Source organism: Trachinotus anak, unplaced genomic scaffold, assembly GCF_046630095.1.
Source record: "Trachinotus anak isolate AG129_WGS33_773 ecotype Australia unplaced genomic scaffold, CSIRO_AGI_Tana_v1 ptg000012l, whole genome shotgun sequence".
Taxonomy (NCBI): Eukaryota; Metazoa; Chordata; class Actinopteri; order Carangiformes; family Carangidae; genus Trachinotus; species Trachinotus anak.
The window spans coordinates 26,182,915-26,200,956 of NW_027273863.1; the positions used below are offsets into that span (position 1 = coordinate 26,182,915).

Here is an 18,042-nt window from a genome sequence, read left to right on the forward strand (position 1 = left end):
CACAAGATGTTTTCTGAATGTGTGTGTGAATTGTCTGTTTGCATGTGTTTTCCTGAGTTGCAGTGCTCCAGAAAAGCTGTTAAAGGGACATTACGGTGAGACTGTTTCCATATTTGACAGATTAGAAAATACTTTCTTGGTTTTCTGACAACAGCTCGGCAAAATTTAAATCTGTCTAACAGAAGAGCCTTAACTCGAGAAGTCGTTGATCGTACCTGCAGAGCGATGGCGAGCCGGATGAGGTCGATGACCACCTCCTCGTTGGCCAGCTCAATGGTCAGAATGGCCAGGGTGGTGAAGAGCAGCTCAAAGTTTTTATGGACGTTATCCTCTTCCTTACAGCCCAGGTAGATGTGGCGGTAAAGCTGCTGGCCGTGCTGGAGGTCACACAGGAAACAAGAGAACGGACAGAAGACAGTTTTTAAAGACACAATTTTACCTGTGTCATCGTTTTACCATCAGATTATTATCATCATGGCCACTGATGAGGGTTCATGTGCAAACTATATTCCCAGTTTGGGTGAGAACAGCCTGGGGTTGAGTTTGCCCGTTGTCCTTCCTTCACTGAATATCTCTGAGACATCTGAAGACATTTTTAACAACTATCTGACATTTCACAGACCAAAATATCAACAGATTAACCAGGAAACGAACCAGCAGATTAATTGAAAACAGTCATTACTTGTTAACCTATGCTGAATAAAAGCTCCACTCTCCATGACATGAATGAAAATGCTGCAGTGCTGCTCAGCTGAACAGATAAATCCCATTCAGTCTAAAAATAACCTGCTGAGTGAGGCCTCCTGTTGCAGCAACGCTCGTTATGAAATAACGCATTTCTATGCTTGACGTGGAGCCTAATGGAAAGTGAAGGCCAACGACTCCTATTCCCCACTAATGAATACAATTAGACAGCGTTAACGACCTGCGGCGGCAGATACGAGTCGCTGCTCTGAACGCGGTTGAAGTGGGGGGGGGGTGACTTCCAGTGGCGTTTCCAGCCCTGCGCTCGCTCGTTCAGGTGTTTGACATGTGGGTAAAGGTCACGGCTCAGGTGACTCACAGGTGAACGACTTAAACTGTGGGCACTTTCTGGAAATGTCATGTGCTGATGGTGACCGGACGTTGCCTGTCAGGGTCAATAGACTCTGCGACCTCCATGGAGGAGAATTTTATGGCTTAAACTTGTAAACACATGACTTATTTTTTTAACGGTTTCATTAACGTAAGATGTTCTGTTCAAGAGCTACAGTGACTTTTCTTTGGGATTTTATTTTGTTTTTAAGTAACAGGTTTGAAGCCACTTCCTGCAGACAGGAGGAGCTGGGAACTGACCCACCAATCTTATTTGACTTTCTATGCTCAAACAACCATCAGGTCGTCCTCAGGCCAGTGCTCTTGTAAGCCAATCAGCTGACAGGATACGAACAGTGGTCTCTACCTTCTTCATGAAAGCGATGTCTTGCTTGGAGATCTTCTCTCGTTTGATCTTCAGTGCTGCGACGTTGGGGATGATCCTGAAACAGAGAGAAACCAAACCAGCGTCAGAGCCACGAACACTGACGCTAAAGGGCACCACTCACACTGCGCACAAACTGTGTACCTGATGCCGCGTAGCTTGGCGCGGTTGTCATGGCGATCGATGATGTTGTGCAGGATCTCGAGCACCAGCTGCCTCAGCTCGCTGTCCTCCATCAGGGAGATGGAAAAGAGCGGGTCCAGGAAAGGAGGAGGCAGAGCAGCCGCCATGGACTTTGACTTGAAACCAGAGGTTACCTGTGGTGGTGGTGGGGGAGAGGGGGGGTAGAGAGCAGGGGAGGGAGGGGTGAGGTGGGGAGATGTGAGCCGACTTATCGCAGCGTGATAAGTCATAATGTTAGTCATAGTGCTCTAAAAGAGCTTTTAAGACCTTCTGAATACGTCCAGAATAAAAACATCAGTTGACGGACTTCCTGCCTTCAGCCTTGTAAAATAAAACACAGACACATCTGATTAAAGTGGAGCGTGTTCACTTTTCCAAAATGAAAATCAATTAGCTTCTGAACCATTTTTCAAAATGGCAGCACAGAAAAAAAAAAAAAACAATCTGAGTTTGCAGGAATCAATTATGAATCATCCTCACCTGCCTACACTAACATTATCGATTCAGTTATCAGATGACATTGTTCATGACCTTATTCAATTACAGAAAGCACCTTTGCTCATTTTCGCTTAAGTTTTATGTTTAAAAAATATTGAATTATTTCTCCTGACATCAGTCTTAAAGTCCTGATGATAAACTGTAAATAAGATGGACGTAGCCTCAGGTTTCTGAAGAGCAGTTTTAAAATTCAGAGTGAGCTGCTCCAGCGTCGCCATCTTGGCAGTGCCTGACTGCGCCCCCAACTCCCAGCCAATCCAAAAATGGTCAAAGAGGTGGAGCATGTGTGGAGCTGAGACTTTGGTGCAGGGCCCTGACAGTCTGCAGTGTCACACTGACACACACAAACAAGCTCCTCCTGCTGACACCCCCCCCCCCTCCCCTCATTCACGGCCCCATCTGCAGCTACATGGCGATATAAATATTTTGACCTTTCACCTCTCCTCCAGCTGCACTGACAAGCCAGGTGGTGGCAAGGAGGGGGGGGGGGGGGGGGGGGGGTAAGCTGAGGGGAGGCAAGGACACACGTACACCGTAATAAATGACAGTTTGAGAGTGAGTGTGCACGAACTGCTACAGCGCACGAGGATGCTGCAGGAAAACAAGTGTGTGTGTGTGTGTGTGTGTGTGTGTGTGTGTTGGTGCCACCTGTGTCTCCTCATCTCACTGAAGCAGATAATGAAGGAGACGACTCTAAAATCATCAATATAAAATAAACAACTAAAACTAACTGAAAATAAACTTTTCAAAAAGCTAGAAAACCTTAATGATCTAATTATTTATCGATTATTGGTCCATTATATATCATTTGTACTTTATTGGTCTTTTGAATCTTCCTCTTCAACAGAAAAGGGTTGATTCACTTCATTTCCCTTTTAAACCAGTGACAGCTTCAGTTCCAGTCTGACCCACTGTTCGATCAATGTGCTGATCAGCTCTCGTTCAGGACTCACCATGATGAGGGAGCTGAGCAGCATGGTCTGGATCCTCTTGGTGCCCTGATGCCTGAGTGACACAGAAAACAGTAACCATGAGACAGCAGAAGAAGAGGACAGGTTCTCCACAAGGCCAGATGCTTACTGGACTCTACAAACCAGCCCCTTCACTCGGAGTCTGAAGCCCCTCCCTCAGGCCGGAGACTCAGAGTTCACCTGTTCAGGTCCTTAACCCTGCTGAATCTGTACATGTACATGTTATTGCATAGTCTTGTGTGTTCTATTGTTTTGTGCGTATTGTTGCATTTGTGTTGTTTTTATCTGTTTTTAATCAACTTTCTCTCTCGGTATAATGAAATCTGTTTTTATGTCTAAATGGCAAATCTGAGCTCAACAACACACACACACACACTTAACAGCAAGTAAAGCAGTACTGAACTGCAGTAATTATGTATTTTATAGACATTTACTCAAAGGCTCCAAGGCCACGTACCAACATTATTACAACATAATTCCGGTTTCCTCGTTAATTTTAATCACTTCATAAGTGCAGCACAGGAGATAAAACTGAGGCTCTGGAAAAAAAGAAACAAAAAAAACCAAAAAAAAAACAGTTTCTCCTTCCTGAGTTACAGCACTGAAAAAAAACCCAGAGGTGTTTTTGCAGAACATTATGACGTCACAGTGAAGTTGACCTTTGACCTTTTGGATATAAAACATCATCACTTCATTTTATCCTCATAAACATTTGATTTTAATTGTGCCATTATTAGTGTATGAATTCATGAGTTATGGCCAACAGTGTGTTATGTGAGGTGAGTGACCTAATCAATTCATCTTTGAGTCCAAATGGACATTTGCACCAAAACTGAAGTAGTATAAAAAAAAAAAAACACAGATGTAATTTAGTTTTGAATTAAACTTTTAAAGCTCCATCCAGTCTAAAGGTAGATGTCCATGTGTTTGTGATTATAAAGCAGGTCTAGGTTCTATATTAATACTGTGAAAGTATCAAAGCCTCAGTCCACAGAGAAATGCACACAGCCTGTATTCAGAAACTGAGCCTTAAAACCAGCTGTCAGGACTTCTGGAACTTTGTGATGTCACAACAAAGCAGTCACCGCTCTCAGCCATGCCCCAAGCTCCGCCCACCTGGACCCACGATCCCACCTTGGAGGATTTGGTTTCTCTTGAGTGTTTAACTGAATTTTTTATTCAAAACCCCAGAAATATTTACACAGAAAACAGTCAGCCAGTCAGAAGAGAGACTCAGATCCTCTCTTCTGATTAGCTGACTGACCTGTTGTTACTAGAGCTCCAGAGAGAAGCCTGAGAGAGGAGATGTAAAACTACACTGAGATGTTTTTTGGTTGTTAAAACACAAATATATCTCCTGATGGAGATCAACACTTCAGATAAAACACAGAAGAAGAGTAAAATATTGGACCTTTAAACTTTCCCTCCATATTCTGTAGAATAAAGGTTCTGTGAGCAGCAGATCCTGAATATTGGCTGTTTAAAATGCACTGACCTGTGCTCAGTAACACCAACAAGCTGCAGAGTCAAATCTCTCCTCACGGGCAATTACCCGAAAAGGAGAAGGGAGAGAGGGAGCCTGTTGGTCTGTGAGGAGGAGGAGGAGGAAGAGGAGGACAGTGTTCGTTTGATTTGGGATTATCTGTTCTTGCACCCCTGAGGCCTGAGGGATTAGCTTGTTTTTCTTTTCTGAAGAAGACCAGCTGTCGTCTCAGTGACCCGGGAGCTGGATTCACCGCAGGGTGTCCACGAGGTGAAGTGAGGACAGATTAAAACACAATTCACTTTGGATCAGAGGGAGAGTGTGTTTGTGTGTGTGCTTCAAGTAATGTGCTGTGTTACTAGTCCAGTGCTACGTGTCAAAGTGTTTCACATGACTCATGGTGTAAACAATAATATTTTTAACTGTATTTCTGGGTCTCAGGATTAAAATCAGGACAGAAAAGAGGACGAACATTTTGATTTCTGCTGAGCAAAAATAATTAAGTCAAGTTTATTCATATATATTTATATACGTTTTTTGATTTAGCACATTTTGTACAACAGACATTGACTCACTAGCTTCTTAAGATTTAAACTGCTGTCAAAATCACATGATAACACTCTTAAATAAATATTGGATTATTTCTGTCTCCTCTGATCTCCAGAAATAATAATTTGGCAGAACTCAAACAAGCTACATGCAAGTTTCTGCTATTGCTGCATAGCTAAAGTTAGCTGTTTATTTAACAGTGTAGAAGAAACATTGTGAGTTCAGCATCAAACTTGAGCCCTTTACTCATTAAGAGCTCTCTCCAGAGGTGGAAAACAACCCTCTTGTTTTGCATCTATTTCTATCACTTCTTTTCTTCTACTGAGGTTAGCATGCTAACCAGCTAGCCTTAGTCCAGTCAGACCAACTGGTCACTTTCCGATACCGAGTCAGTGTAAACTGAAGAAGCAGCTGCTCAGAGGACATACTATAAAATCTTGTCTTGTAAATGCAATGATGGCTGAAGCTCTTGGCAGGACTGGTAAGTAAACAACAGCTAATGCTAACGTTAGCTATGTAGAAATGGAAAAACTTGCAAATAGTTCATTTAAAGTCCAACTCGAACGACAAAAGCTAATTCCTTTATGCAGTGAAATCTCACATCAGTGTACTCTTCAGATTTATTGTTAGTAGCTCTGTGGTGCTGAAAGGTCTTTGTTGATGCATCAGAAATGCTCCTTTAGCTTCCAGGTCACTGAGCAGTGAAGCTGCTGCACCGGTGTGACTGACTGAGCAGAAGCACAAGACACAGGACACTGTGGTGCACCAAGGTTGACGAATGAAGACCACAACATTTGCGTCAGCTGATTTGTGACATAAGCAGAGCGCTGGATGTTCAGCCAGTGTTTCATTCAGCGACAATAAACTTTTAACACTTTAACTATAAAATGCATTTTTCACTTTTGGGTACTGATTATTCCTCAAACATGAACACATGATGAATGATTTGAAGAGCAGAGGTGAGGGCTTTTATTTCACCTGCAGTAAAACCAGAGCCACGTTTCCATCACAACCTATCAAACCCCAGTATTCACTGTACATGAGCTGGATGTGGTAACCAAGGAAGGAAAGATGATGTGGAGCCAACGGGCTTAGAGATAAACTGTTTCCATGTGGGAACCCCGGGGTCATTGGATAATGAGTGTGTGACTCACCCAATCTTGACGGTGTCCAACGTGTGGCAGGGGGTCCCGTACACTGGCACTTTGCCCATGATGAACATCATGACTTCAGCTCGCTGGTAGTCTGGCAGGTTTCCACCGAAGAAGCCTGACAGAGATGAGAGATGAGTCAGCACGCAAACACAAAGACCTGACCGTTTGAGGAGAGTTAAGACACATTCTTTCCAAATAAAAAGTCGTGCATAGAACCGAAGCTGCACAGGAAGTAGAAGCCTGTTGTACCGATGGTCTGGATGATAGCGTTCTGGACGATCCGCTCCTCGCTCTCTTTGCCGCGGACAGAGGAAACGCTGGCGCTGGAGTTTCTCCGCGAGCTTTCGCCCAGCTCGAAGTCCACGCTCATCCGCAGGTGTTTGAGCAGAGTGTTGAACACCTCCAGCACTGTGGGACCTGCAGTCACACACACACACACACACATACACACACACACACACACACACATATAGATTCATGTTAAAAACCTGCTGATAACAGAAGCACATTCTTAAAACGTTTGTCTCATCTTATCCGTCTGCATTGAGACCATTTCATCGAATGGAAATATTCTCATTGTTTTGGGCACCACTTTATACACATTTCCCGAAACCTTATGAATTTGGTATCTGTGGGAACTGATCTTCACTAATATTCATAACAAAGTTGTGAGAATATGAAAAGTGTCTGGCTGCACAGGATCAGTTTGTTCTGACGGGGTTTAAGAGTTTAAAGTGAAATCTGTTATATTCTGCCTCATGAAAAAGCAGAATGAATAACTTACAGGTTTTATAGGATTTATTAGAGGTTTCCAGAGAAGTACAGACATTAAACATTTAAACATGGACATGAGCTGCAGCAAAACACAGTCTGCAGTACAACAGACCTGTATCTTAACCAGTTAGGGTTAAGGTTATTATATTATTCACATCCTCCACACAGTCACAGTACAGTTCAATGCACCTGCAGATCAATCATATATTATAGTGTTAAAATATATCAGCATTATTGATTGTTTCCTGACATCCGTTTGCCTGATGAAAGGCAGGTTATGTGAGAACAGGAGAACAAGAAAGGAGGAGGCCAGAAGGAATGTACCGTAATTTAGTTTTAAATTAAACATTTAAAGCTCCACACAGTCTAAAGGTAGATGTCCATGTGTTTGTGATTATAAAGCAGGTCTAGGTTCTATATTAATACTGTGAAAGTATCAAAGCCTCAGTCCACAGAGAAATGCACACAGCCTGTATTCAGACACTGAGCCTTAAAACCGTCAGCCAATCAGAGGAGAGGTTGAGATCCTCTCCTCTGATTGGCTGACTGACCTGTTGTTACTGGAGCTCCAGAGAGAGGTCTGAGAGAGGAGATGTAAAACTACACTGAGATGGCAACATGGTAAATGAGGATTCACTGAATCTACTCTAAACAACTGAGGGACGATGACACAGCGGGTCTGGAACCAGCTACTCTACAACACCAACACTCAGCTACAAAAACACAACTTTATCTGAGTCAGAAACTTCCACAGACTCACAACTGAAGGTTCTGGGTCTTATAACAGTCACTGGATGATGAGAAAGACAGAAACCCCTGCACACGTTAGTCAATTCAAATGTGTAGTTTTGCATTGAATGGTTCATATCCAGGTGCTTCTAATAGCTCTGCTTCCTCGTATACAGACTGTAAATGAGGTGAATATTAGAAACACATCAAACCAAATCTAAACCTCAAGAGTTAATCAACTCAAATTACAAACTGATCTTCATTAGAACATGAAGACGTGTTGATGTGAACCGATCAGAACCTTTTTGATCACCTGGCATTAACACACACATCATTATTCTCCTTCTGTGGTTACACTTTGGATCTGTGTTCCTGCTGTTTGTACATAAATACACTGCAATTACCCAGCATGCTTGTTAATGCCAGGTGAGCAACAGGTTGGTGTGTGGGGGCAGTGACTGCAGAAACTGCTCTAGACATCCAGCTTGGATCCAACCACTTCATCATACTGTACCGAGCCACAGGTTGGGAGGGGTCGTGTTAACACTTTCAAAGACGTCACTTCTTCTGGACCCTTGAATCAATCCTTTATTTCCCACAGGTGGAGGCAGCAAAACACAGGTTCAAGAGATTAAACACAAACAGCTTGATCTACAATTATAAACATGTTAAACATCAAATTCATTTCAATAATTTCTGTCAAGAAAATTAACTTTGAAATTAAATACGGTCCACAGCAGGTCCCATAGTGATTCTTAATATCTTAATAACAATAATAAAAGGGTTTGTAGTGTAGTGTAGTGTGTTGTGTTTGTGCAGTTGGTTTAATGAGTGTTCAGATCACACAGTTTCTCTCCTGGCTGTTCAAAGTCTAAACTGAGTTGCAGAGATGACTCTTCCTCTGCAGTGGGAGGTGTTTGTATTAACACTTCATTTGCACCATGTGTCATTTTCTCCATTACTTACAATGACAAGTGTTAACAAGGACTTAATACAAGGACTCAATAACAAGGACTTATTATTTTTAATGCTTCAAGTGAAGTGAACCAGTGAGGTCAGCCGACTTATCGTTTGTTGTTGAGACACTTCAGATTTACAGTTGAGCTGAAATGATTAATAATTAATAAGAAAAGTTTTTTTTTTAATATAAAACAAACAAACCACCAAACTAAAAAGACTCACCTGATGCAGCTTGTAAATTGTGAAGATTTGGCTTTGGAGTAAAAATTATTTTACTTTCGCTCTGGATTGTTGGATGATTGTTATTGTCGCTTTTCTTTTAAACTTGTTTTTTTTTTTCTTTACATTTTCTAACATTTTACAGACAAAACGATTCATTGAGAAAATATCTGGCAGATTATATTATTCTAACATTATTATCATATTCCTCTGTTAATATCCCAGACAAAGCTCAATCTTTGTCTCCAGTCATGTCTGGATGTGTTCGACAAACTCATTGTCAATCAACATGTTTTAATGTTAAATAGTGATAAGATGTAAAAAATAAAACACACTGTTACACACAGAACAAAATAGTTATGATTCTCTGTTAGATCTTCCCCTGCACTGAGATCTGCCTCTTCTTTTTACACATTTAATAGTTGTCTGTGTCATTTGTCTGTGTATTATTCAGCTGTAATTATCATTTCTCGGTAAAGCTGTTGTTTTTATAAATAAACTGATGATGCTTGAATAAATAAGGTGAATTGAAACCTTGTCTCTTATTTATAATGTGGTATGAGTCAGTATCAGACACTGGATGTGGCTCCCTCTGACAGCTTCACTTTATTCATACCAGGCTGTAACCAGTGGCTAGTTTTAATTATGGATTCACATGTTGGGGTTTTTTTTATTATTTGTTTTGTTTTTTTATGAATTATTTAATTGTTCAGGCTATAAAATGTCACAAACTATTGGAAAAGATGCTGAACTTATGTTGATATTAAACTGAGGAAAGCAGCCAATCTTGATTCTTACTGGAATGACTGGAGATTCATTCTCTGCTGACTCATCAGTAATGTAACTGATCTGTAACCCACTCACCCACTGAGCCTTTGGCAGCGATGGCCACCGTCTCCAGGAGGACCTGGACGATGCCGGCCCTGACCCGCGGTGTGGTCTTGTTGTGAGTGTCCAGGTGGTTCAGAACCTGCTGGATGACGTGGTGGGAGTGCTGAGCCTGGAGAACCACGGAGACACAAAGAGACAAAAGAGATTCAAGACGCAGCCACACAAATTGTGTTTGGAAAGTCAACAGAGCTGAAATGTGATTACACACTTTTTCCAGTAGAACCAGATCAGAAACTAAATCTATCCAGACATCTAAAGTGGACCAGGAGTCCAGCACACCTGGATCCAGATCTTCATTTAGATACAACAATCAGGCCAGAGGACTTGAAATTCCTTCAATCTTAAACCTTGAAATCATTTTTTTTGGCTGTTAAAGGAACAGTTCAACATTTATCTTTTTCCTGCAGAGTCTTTGTCTGAGTTAAACAAATGAAACACAACCAGTTACCCAGTGAGCTTTAGAGGTATGTGTGTGTGTGTGTGTGTGTGTGTGTGTGTGTATTGTCAATCTTCTCATCCAACTCTCAGAAAGAAAACAAATGAGTGTATTTCTCAAAATGTTGAACTGCCCCTTTAAGAAACCAGCCGTGTTTCCTGAGAGTCTTTCCTGCTCCTGAGAGTAGAAATGGTTTTTTTTGTATGTACATTACATTATAATCAGAATCCAGCTCTTGAGAGCAAATCCTGAGGATGTTTTGGATCAGTTTCCTGCAGCTGCTGCACCACAGCTACACCACAAAATGTAAAAGATCATCGTCAGTGTTTGTCTCTTAAAAAAAGGTCCGAACTGTCGTTCCTGCACTGACGGCAGAACGTTGGAGTGTGTCTCTGCAGGACAAACCCAGGCTGTGTTTGTTTTCCCTCACTCGGATCAAAGAGGGGCCGTCTCCTGGCAGACAGACACACAAACCCCCCCGGACAGATCAGAGAGACAAAACTCTGCCAGCGCCTGTCAAACACTCACAAGGAACACACAAAAACCCAGCACATGCACCCAAACGCACACGGCGACTGCAGCATCATCGATTGTGTTTTATCTGTGGCAGCACCGCAGTGTCACCTGGGAACTCCTGGGCAAGCGAGCAATTAAACAAACAGACAGAGAGAGGGATGAAAGTGTGTGTGTGTGAGTGTGTGTGTGTGTGTGTGTGTGTGTGTGTGAGGGAGAGAGAGTGGATGTATGTTGGAAAATGTGATTGACAGCAGTAATAAGAGCACCAGGAGTCAGTGGCTGAGTTAGTGCTGCATCACAATGTAAAATGTAATTATGAGATAATTGAGTTACCTGCTAAAACCTGGATAATGTGGGTAATTAGTGAGCTGAGTGATTACAAATTTTAAATATTCAATTAAACCAATAAATATTCATGAATACCAATACTGAAATACAACATATGACATACTGTATATGTCCTCATATTAAGAAGCCCGTTGCCATATACAGTGTGTCACTATATATTATTATCCTCACATATATACATCATCTGCATATATGAAGATATAAGTTTATAAGATATATTAAACACCTACAGTAAAATGTGTACATATATTAAAGATTATATATACTGTCAGTTTTTATTAAGTATTATATGTTGCGACTGTATTTGATATGTATATTCAGTTTATTTGAACAACTTCCTTATATGAATTCTATATGTTTATACATTTTTTAATTTAACATATGGATCTATCTTCTATATTTACAAATATAGTATCAATAAATATTGACAGGTTTTGGGATGGATATATATTTATGGAACACATGTCTACAGTATAAGCAGACATATTTGTATGGGCTAGAAATATATGTCAATATATGATAATTGTTCCAATATGTTTCATATATAGTTTTTACATAATCAACCACAAATCTGCAGGATGGACACATCGTCAGTTCACACCTGAATCTTCATGTTTCTAATCTAAGCTCACAGACACAGAGATGTGCAGTTTTAAACCTGAAGCAACCCCCCTTCAAAGTTTTGTTCAGGAAGACTTGTACTACACAGCCTGAGAGGAAGAGCAGCCTGAGAGGCAGGATGAGCTGGAGGGAAAATAAAAAAGCCGAGCGAATCTAAGAAAACAGAGCGAGCACCAGCGTCAGATCATCTGTGTTCTCCATCTGCCTGTGGAGGCTTCGGGGACGCCGCTGACTGCAGGCCTCGGGCTGGATGACAGCTTGTCAAGATGACTGACAGGTGCTGGAGCCAGATCCAAGTGGAGGGGGGAGGGGCTGGGATAACACTAAGTGTACACCATGAACATGTCTCATTTAAAACTCCGGTGGTGTGTGTGCTGTACCTGGATGGAGTACATGATGATTCTGAAGCAGGAAACAGCAAACTCATTGGGGTCCCACAGGTGGTGATTATCCAGGTGACTGAGGGCAGAAAAGAAGAAAGGAGCTCGTTGATATTACAGCTTCAACAACATCAGCATCAAGGTTTGGACACATTCATCTGTTGTGTCCCTTTATAAACAAACCTGAACAACCTTTTTATTTTACTCCCATATTGGTCCCATCCAGCCTAAAGGTAGATGTCCATGTGTTTGTGATTATAAAGCAGGTCTGGGTTCTGTATTAATACTGTGAAAGTATCAAAGCCTCAGTCCACAGAGAAATGCACGTAGCCTGTATTCAGAAACTGAGCCTTAAAACCAGCTGTCAGGACTTCTGGGACTTTGTGATGTCACAATGAAGCAGTCACAACACCTCAAGCCCTGCCCACCTGGACCCACCATCCAACCCTAGAGGATTTGGTTTCTCTGGGTGTTTACCTGAAATCTGCTGTTTTCATATAAGATTTAAATCAGAAAACAGTCAGCCAATCAGAGGGGAGGCTCAGATCCTCTCTTCTGATTGGCTGACTGACCTGTTGTTTCTAGAGCTCCAGAGAGAAGCCTGAGAGAGGAGATGTAAAACTACACTGAGACGGTTTTTGGTTCTTAAAACCACAAATATATCTTCTGATGGAGATCAACACTTCAGATAAAACACAGAAGAAGTGTAAAATATGGGACCTTTAAATATTAGCATTAATTAATTATTTTATTTTAAAATTGACATATTTTACAGGAAAAAGATAAATCTAATGATGCTTTACAAGAGCTAGCGCCTTTATATGTAAATGACTCATACAAAACATTTTTTAAATGCAGAATAAACACAGAGGATGTTGAGTTGAATTATGGGAGCACAATCACATGTTTGGCTTCCACAGTTAAACTCAGTGAGGTGTGATAATTACTGTCAGACCAATCACAGGCACTAAAATAACTTTTTTATTTAGCTGCAAGTTGTGGCGACCTGATATTGTTATTATTATTATTAGAGTACATCTAAAAAGACACAGATTTCACATCTACACAGAGCACAGCACTAGATCTGTAATATATTCATAAACCTTCAATGTTGACTAAATAATCAGTAATATCCTCTTGGCCATAATCATGCAGACCAACTGTTTAACTGCATAAATAGCTGCCTGCACAGACTCTCAGATAAAGATAAACAGATATAATTAGATAACGCAGAGGAGGATCAGTTACCCGGAGAGAAAATCTGAGACACCCCACTGCTGATCTCAGAAAAAATGGCAAAAAGGCGACACTACACCCATATATTTAAACTCAAACTCTTAGCTGGAGCCACGGAGGTGAGACGCACACGAGGTCACAGGTTTTATGAAACATCATGTGGGTGGAGAGGACGTGAGTGGCAGATGGAGGACGACAGACTCACACTCATCTCTGTGGGAGCCGACATGCAGCCTCAAGGTAAACTCATCTAGAACATAGGTCTGCTATTTGTGTCTGTGCACACGCGCACACACACACACGCAGGCAGGCAGTCAACTTCAGGTCAGTGTCACCCACCTGCTTATAGCAAGACAGCATCACTGCCTTCAAAGTCTAACCAGCATATTGAGACTTTTAAGGGGTGGGGTGGGGGAGGGGGGGCACCATCTTCAACATGGAAACAGCCAATAAAGCAGAGCAAACTCATCCCACATTTACAGCATCTATCAACATCTCTACTGACTGCAGAGTCTACATCATCTGCATTTTCTGAGGGGAAAAGTTAAAGATTCTGTAAATGACATTTTAAACAATGACACGACAGCAGACAACTATTTTCTATGTAATAATATAGTGGAGTCATGGCACCTCAGCAGAGAGCGAAGTTACACCCCCCCCCCCCGTTCTCTGTTCACCTGTTAAACCACTGGCCCGCCCCATGTTTACACACAGGGACTGCAATGCAGTACGTAGCGTTCAGGTGTAAGCGACCTTCCACAATTTCCTCCACTGAAGAAACCAGTTTTTCATCTAAAAACTCCTCTGACACAGAAAGAGAGGAGACCAGAGCACAGGAGGACTCAACATGGGGACTACCGGCTCAAATCCCAATCGGCTGGTGGACCATCGAAACATCCAATAGGTTTTTTTCATGTTATTACCAGCTCCATCAGCGTCTTTACTGGCTCCATCAGCGTCTTTTGAATTTGAAAAGTTGAATTTCTTTCCCAGTTCGACCGTGGAGCCAATACTGCTCTGTCTTTACTGAGGTGGAGAACCCTACGAGCTGCTCAAGGCTCCAGCTGGACTCAGACCTGGTTTTCTTCTCCTCCATGTGTCAGTAACTTGATGCTTCATAATACTTTATGTCTGCTTTCATTAGTGATACTACAGTAGCATGATAATGTTGGCTAACTTGTTAACCATATTTTTCAGCAAACTGAAATGACAGCTAGCTGGCTAACTGTCAGCATTGCTGTGGAGCATCTTGTGGTAATGCTAAAACGGGCTAATGGTTGTGGTTAGACTGTTTTTTGTTGGCTCTTGTGTACTTCATTCAGTTGTGCTTCTTGTTGTGTGTTTACCGAGTTTCGTAACACCTGACTGAGAATGTGAACGATTGTTTACAGAACCTTTAAAATTCATGATAACTACTAAATTCTGGTCATTTTATATTTCAGTGACTGATCTAACGCTGACTCACAAGGATCAAACCACCAGTTTGAGCTTCGACCCCTGATTAGAAAAGTCGAGTCGATTTTTTTCCCACTTCAGGATCAGAAAACATAAGAGTGAAGAGAAACGGGGGAGGAGGAGTTTCAAGCGAGGAGACTTTGAACAGAGTGCGGCTGCTTTCGTCCTTATCAGATGATGTATCTGTATCACATACTTTCCTAACCACTGCAAATAGATCAGCCTCACAAAGTTTGTTTTGTATCTTCTACCTTCAACCGTGTTTGTTGTGTTTACAAGGATATTCCATTAGGACGACCCACTGATATCGTATTCAGGCCTTTGCGAGGGGACATTTTTTGAGTGTGCAGGCTCTGATGTACAGCAGTGTGAAAAATGTTGGAGCTCAAGGGACTGAAAGTACAAACCATCCCAGGTCAGCGTTATGTTGACAGAACAATAAAGGCCAAACTCTACTGCGAGGATGCAGTTGCAGCTGCAGCACCCGGACAATACGCAGCATGTATGACGTTGTCTGTTATCTATATGTATTATAGATGTGAGATTCCCAAATCTAAGTAACATCTGTTCAAAGTGTTGAAAGAAAAATGAGATGGCGGCCTCTTCAAAGGCCAGTGAAATGATGTAGTTCATACTCACGTCGTCCAGCGATGTCTAAAGGCCCAGAATAAAAGCTGGCCATCGCTGAGACGATGAATCTTAGAAAAGCACCTTTCATCCACTCACACCACAGACACTTTCATGTCATTCATGCCTGCAATATAAAACCACGACCTCGTACCAGACGCTGACGTTGACCTCGTGTTGATCTCAGTCACTGTGGTTTCTCTTCTCCACGGGTTCTGGCCCTGGACATGAGGTCAGCTGTTCCTTGATGTTTCTCACATAAAGGTGTCTCCACTAAACTGATGGGCTGATTAAAGGCTGATCTCTGATTTCTCTGTTCAAACTGAACAGGCCTCACATCAGGCAGAACTGTAACTGCAGCTTTTTAAAAGCTCACCATAAAAAAACAACCATGTTTTTGAAAAATGTGAGATATTAAAATCATCTTTTACGAATCACATGCTGCCTCATTTTTAACAAACCCAGAAATCAGCAAGGCTTTAACACCTGCAGTGTTTTATGGAACCCATGGACAGATTATGAGACAATGGACCCATGGGAACAGGCATATAAAAAGGACCCCAGCTCTCTGGCATAATAGCAAAGGTAATAGCAACCCAGGCAGCCATGTCTCTCTGGGGTCATTTTGTGTCTCTTTGTAGAAATTTGATTGATTTTCCCACATGTTAACACTTCAGACAAAAGGCTCTGGCAACCCCTGACCCACTGGGCCCCTGGTCACCATACCTTAGTCTGGTATTTGTTCATCAATCCATTCATGATGAAATATGTCCACAGCACCAAGTAATAAAGACCATCAAAACAATCATTAGCTTCAGCTGTCAGGTCAGATTCTTCATCTTGCTTATTTTCCTGTTCTTAAAATGAGATATTTCCTGATTTCAAAGAATATCTGCCAGTTTTAGATATTTTCTTTTGTTAGAAAAGGTTTGTTGAGCTTTTTCTATTGTTCAAAGTGAGCAGGGCGATCTGGCAAATTGCCGAAAATAAAGAGAAACATCAGAAGAAATTATCACATTTTTATGAAATTAAGATATTATTCTAGTATTAAGATGCTTAAAGAAGAAAGAGCAGAGTCACGACATCACACAGCGGAGGACAGATGAGGCAGCTGTTTAACCCACTGACTGGTAATCAGGATGTGCCTCATTCAGCTCAGCTGGTGATTGAAAGACTGAACATGTCGTATACTGGTTTTCATAAAGTGGCATTAGAAAGAGAGCGAAAGCCACATCCAGCTGGGGATGTGAGGACAGACCTGCGGCAACAACAGGTTACTACTCTGAAGTTAGTTTGATAATCACTTGCAGGTGGTGTTTTCCAATCTGCATAAAATTGATTGATCAGCTGGATTCCTGTTGTGTCCATATCCTATGGCACACACAGATCCATGCATCAGTTTCCTGCAGGGAACCCTGTGTCTGAGAAGTTTACAGTGATACCCAGTGAGAGGATGATTCAGGTGAAACATGCTGTCAGAGCAGCCGTTTTAAAACAGACTGATGACATCGATACAAACATAAAATAAGTGTCAGAGAAAGAAGGAAGTGAAAGGGAGATGGATAACATTTGGAAAGAGACAGAGAGAGAATAAAACAGTTGATAAAGACTGTGACAAGGAGAGAGAAAGGAAAAAGCAGGGGGCAGTGATAAAGAGGATTGGAAGCTGAAGAACAGTTCACCAAAATGACGTCAATCCAAACCCCCAAAACCCTCCTCCCCCCTGTTAACCCCAATCCCTGCTATTTATAGTCTGAAGACACTCTCTCCTCCTCCTCCTCTTCCTCCTCCCTGCAGGAGCTCTGCAGGAGGAGAACTGGTTTCACCCACGGACAGACGGACAGGCAGTGTCAGTTTGTGCATAAGGCTTTAATAGTTATGAAGACACTGTATTTATTATTCAGGGAGTCTTTCACCACAGTGTTCACACCTTAATCTACTGCATACGTCACATTTCTGTGATGTCTGTGTGGGCGGCCCCTCTGGGTTTGACAGAAATTATTTACTGGTAAAGCTACAGCGACTGAACTTTCTTGGGTATATATGTAAAAACGACAGCCTACAGTTCATCCCCTCGACAGTGTGTGTTGGAATCAAAAAGAGGTTTTATGGGCTTCTGGGTGGAAGCTGCTAGAAATAACCCAAAATAAACTCATCATATAATGTGTGTAACCTTTAAAACGACAGCTCACACCAGGCAAAAGTGCTTTTAATAAACATCCATCATTCTTTAACTTAATTTGTTTATTACTGTGGGATAAACCAAAAGTTACATGTAAATTGTGCGTTTTCTTTAAGAGCCCACCATCGAGAACACACACTGATGTGTGTTTACAGGTCCTGGGCAGTAACGATGTATAAAAAAAGAAAAAAACACTGGAGGGAACTTTGCAAAATCTGGTAAATTCCCTCATGTTAAGTCGATTAGGCAACACAAAACATCTGAATCTCAAATTGAGCTGCTGGCTATGGAACTGCATTGTCGGTAATGTAGGCTTCAAATTTTGACAAGGAAGAAGGAACCCTGAGGTAAAAGCTCAGTATCTCTGGTTC

At 41.7% G+C, this 18,042-nt stretch overlaps 1 protein-coding gene across 3 annotated transcripts in view; it reads right to left on the reverse strand.

Annotated features, from left to right (window-relative positions):
- efr3a (EFR3 homolog A (S. cerevisiae)) overlaps window positions 1-18,042 on the reverse strand; it is a 99,739-nt gene that overhangs the window by 14,524 nt on the left and 67,173 nt on the right. For all 3 annotated transcript variants that reach the window (XM_071492296.1, XM_071492298.1, XM_071492295.1), the window contains 8 exons: window positions 12,172-12,250; window positions 9,844-9,979; window positions 6,547-6,714; window positions 6,298-6,412; window positions 3,094-3,145; window positions 1,604-1,776; window positions 1,442-1,517; window positions 216-377 (listed from right to left, as the gene is read on the reverse strand). In XM_071492296.1, the coding sequence (XP_071348397.1) occupies window positions 216-377; window positions 1,442-1,517; window positions 1,604-1,776; window positions 3,094-3,145; window positions 6,298-6,412; window positions 6,547-6,714; window positions 9,844-9,979; window positions 12,172-12,250 (961 nt within the window). The remainder of the gene's footprint in view (window positions 1-215; window positions 378-1,441; window positions 1,518-1,603; window positions 1,777-3,093; window positions 3,146-6,297; window positions 6,413-6,546; window positions 6,715-9,843; window positions 9,980-12,171; window positions 12,251-18,042) is intronic.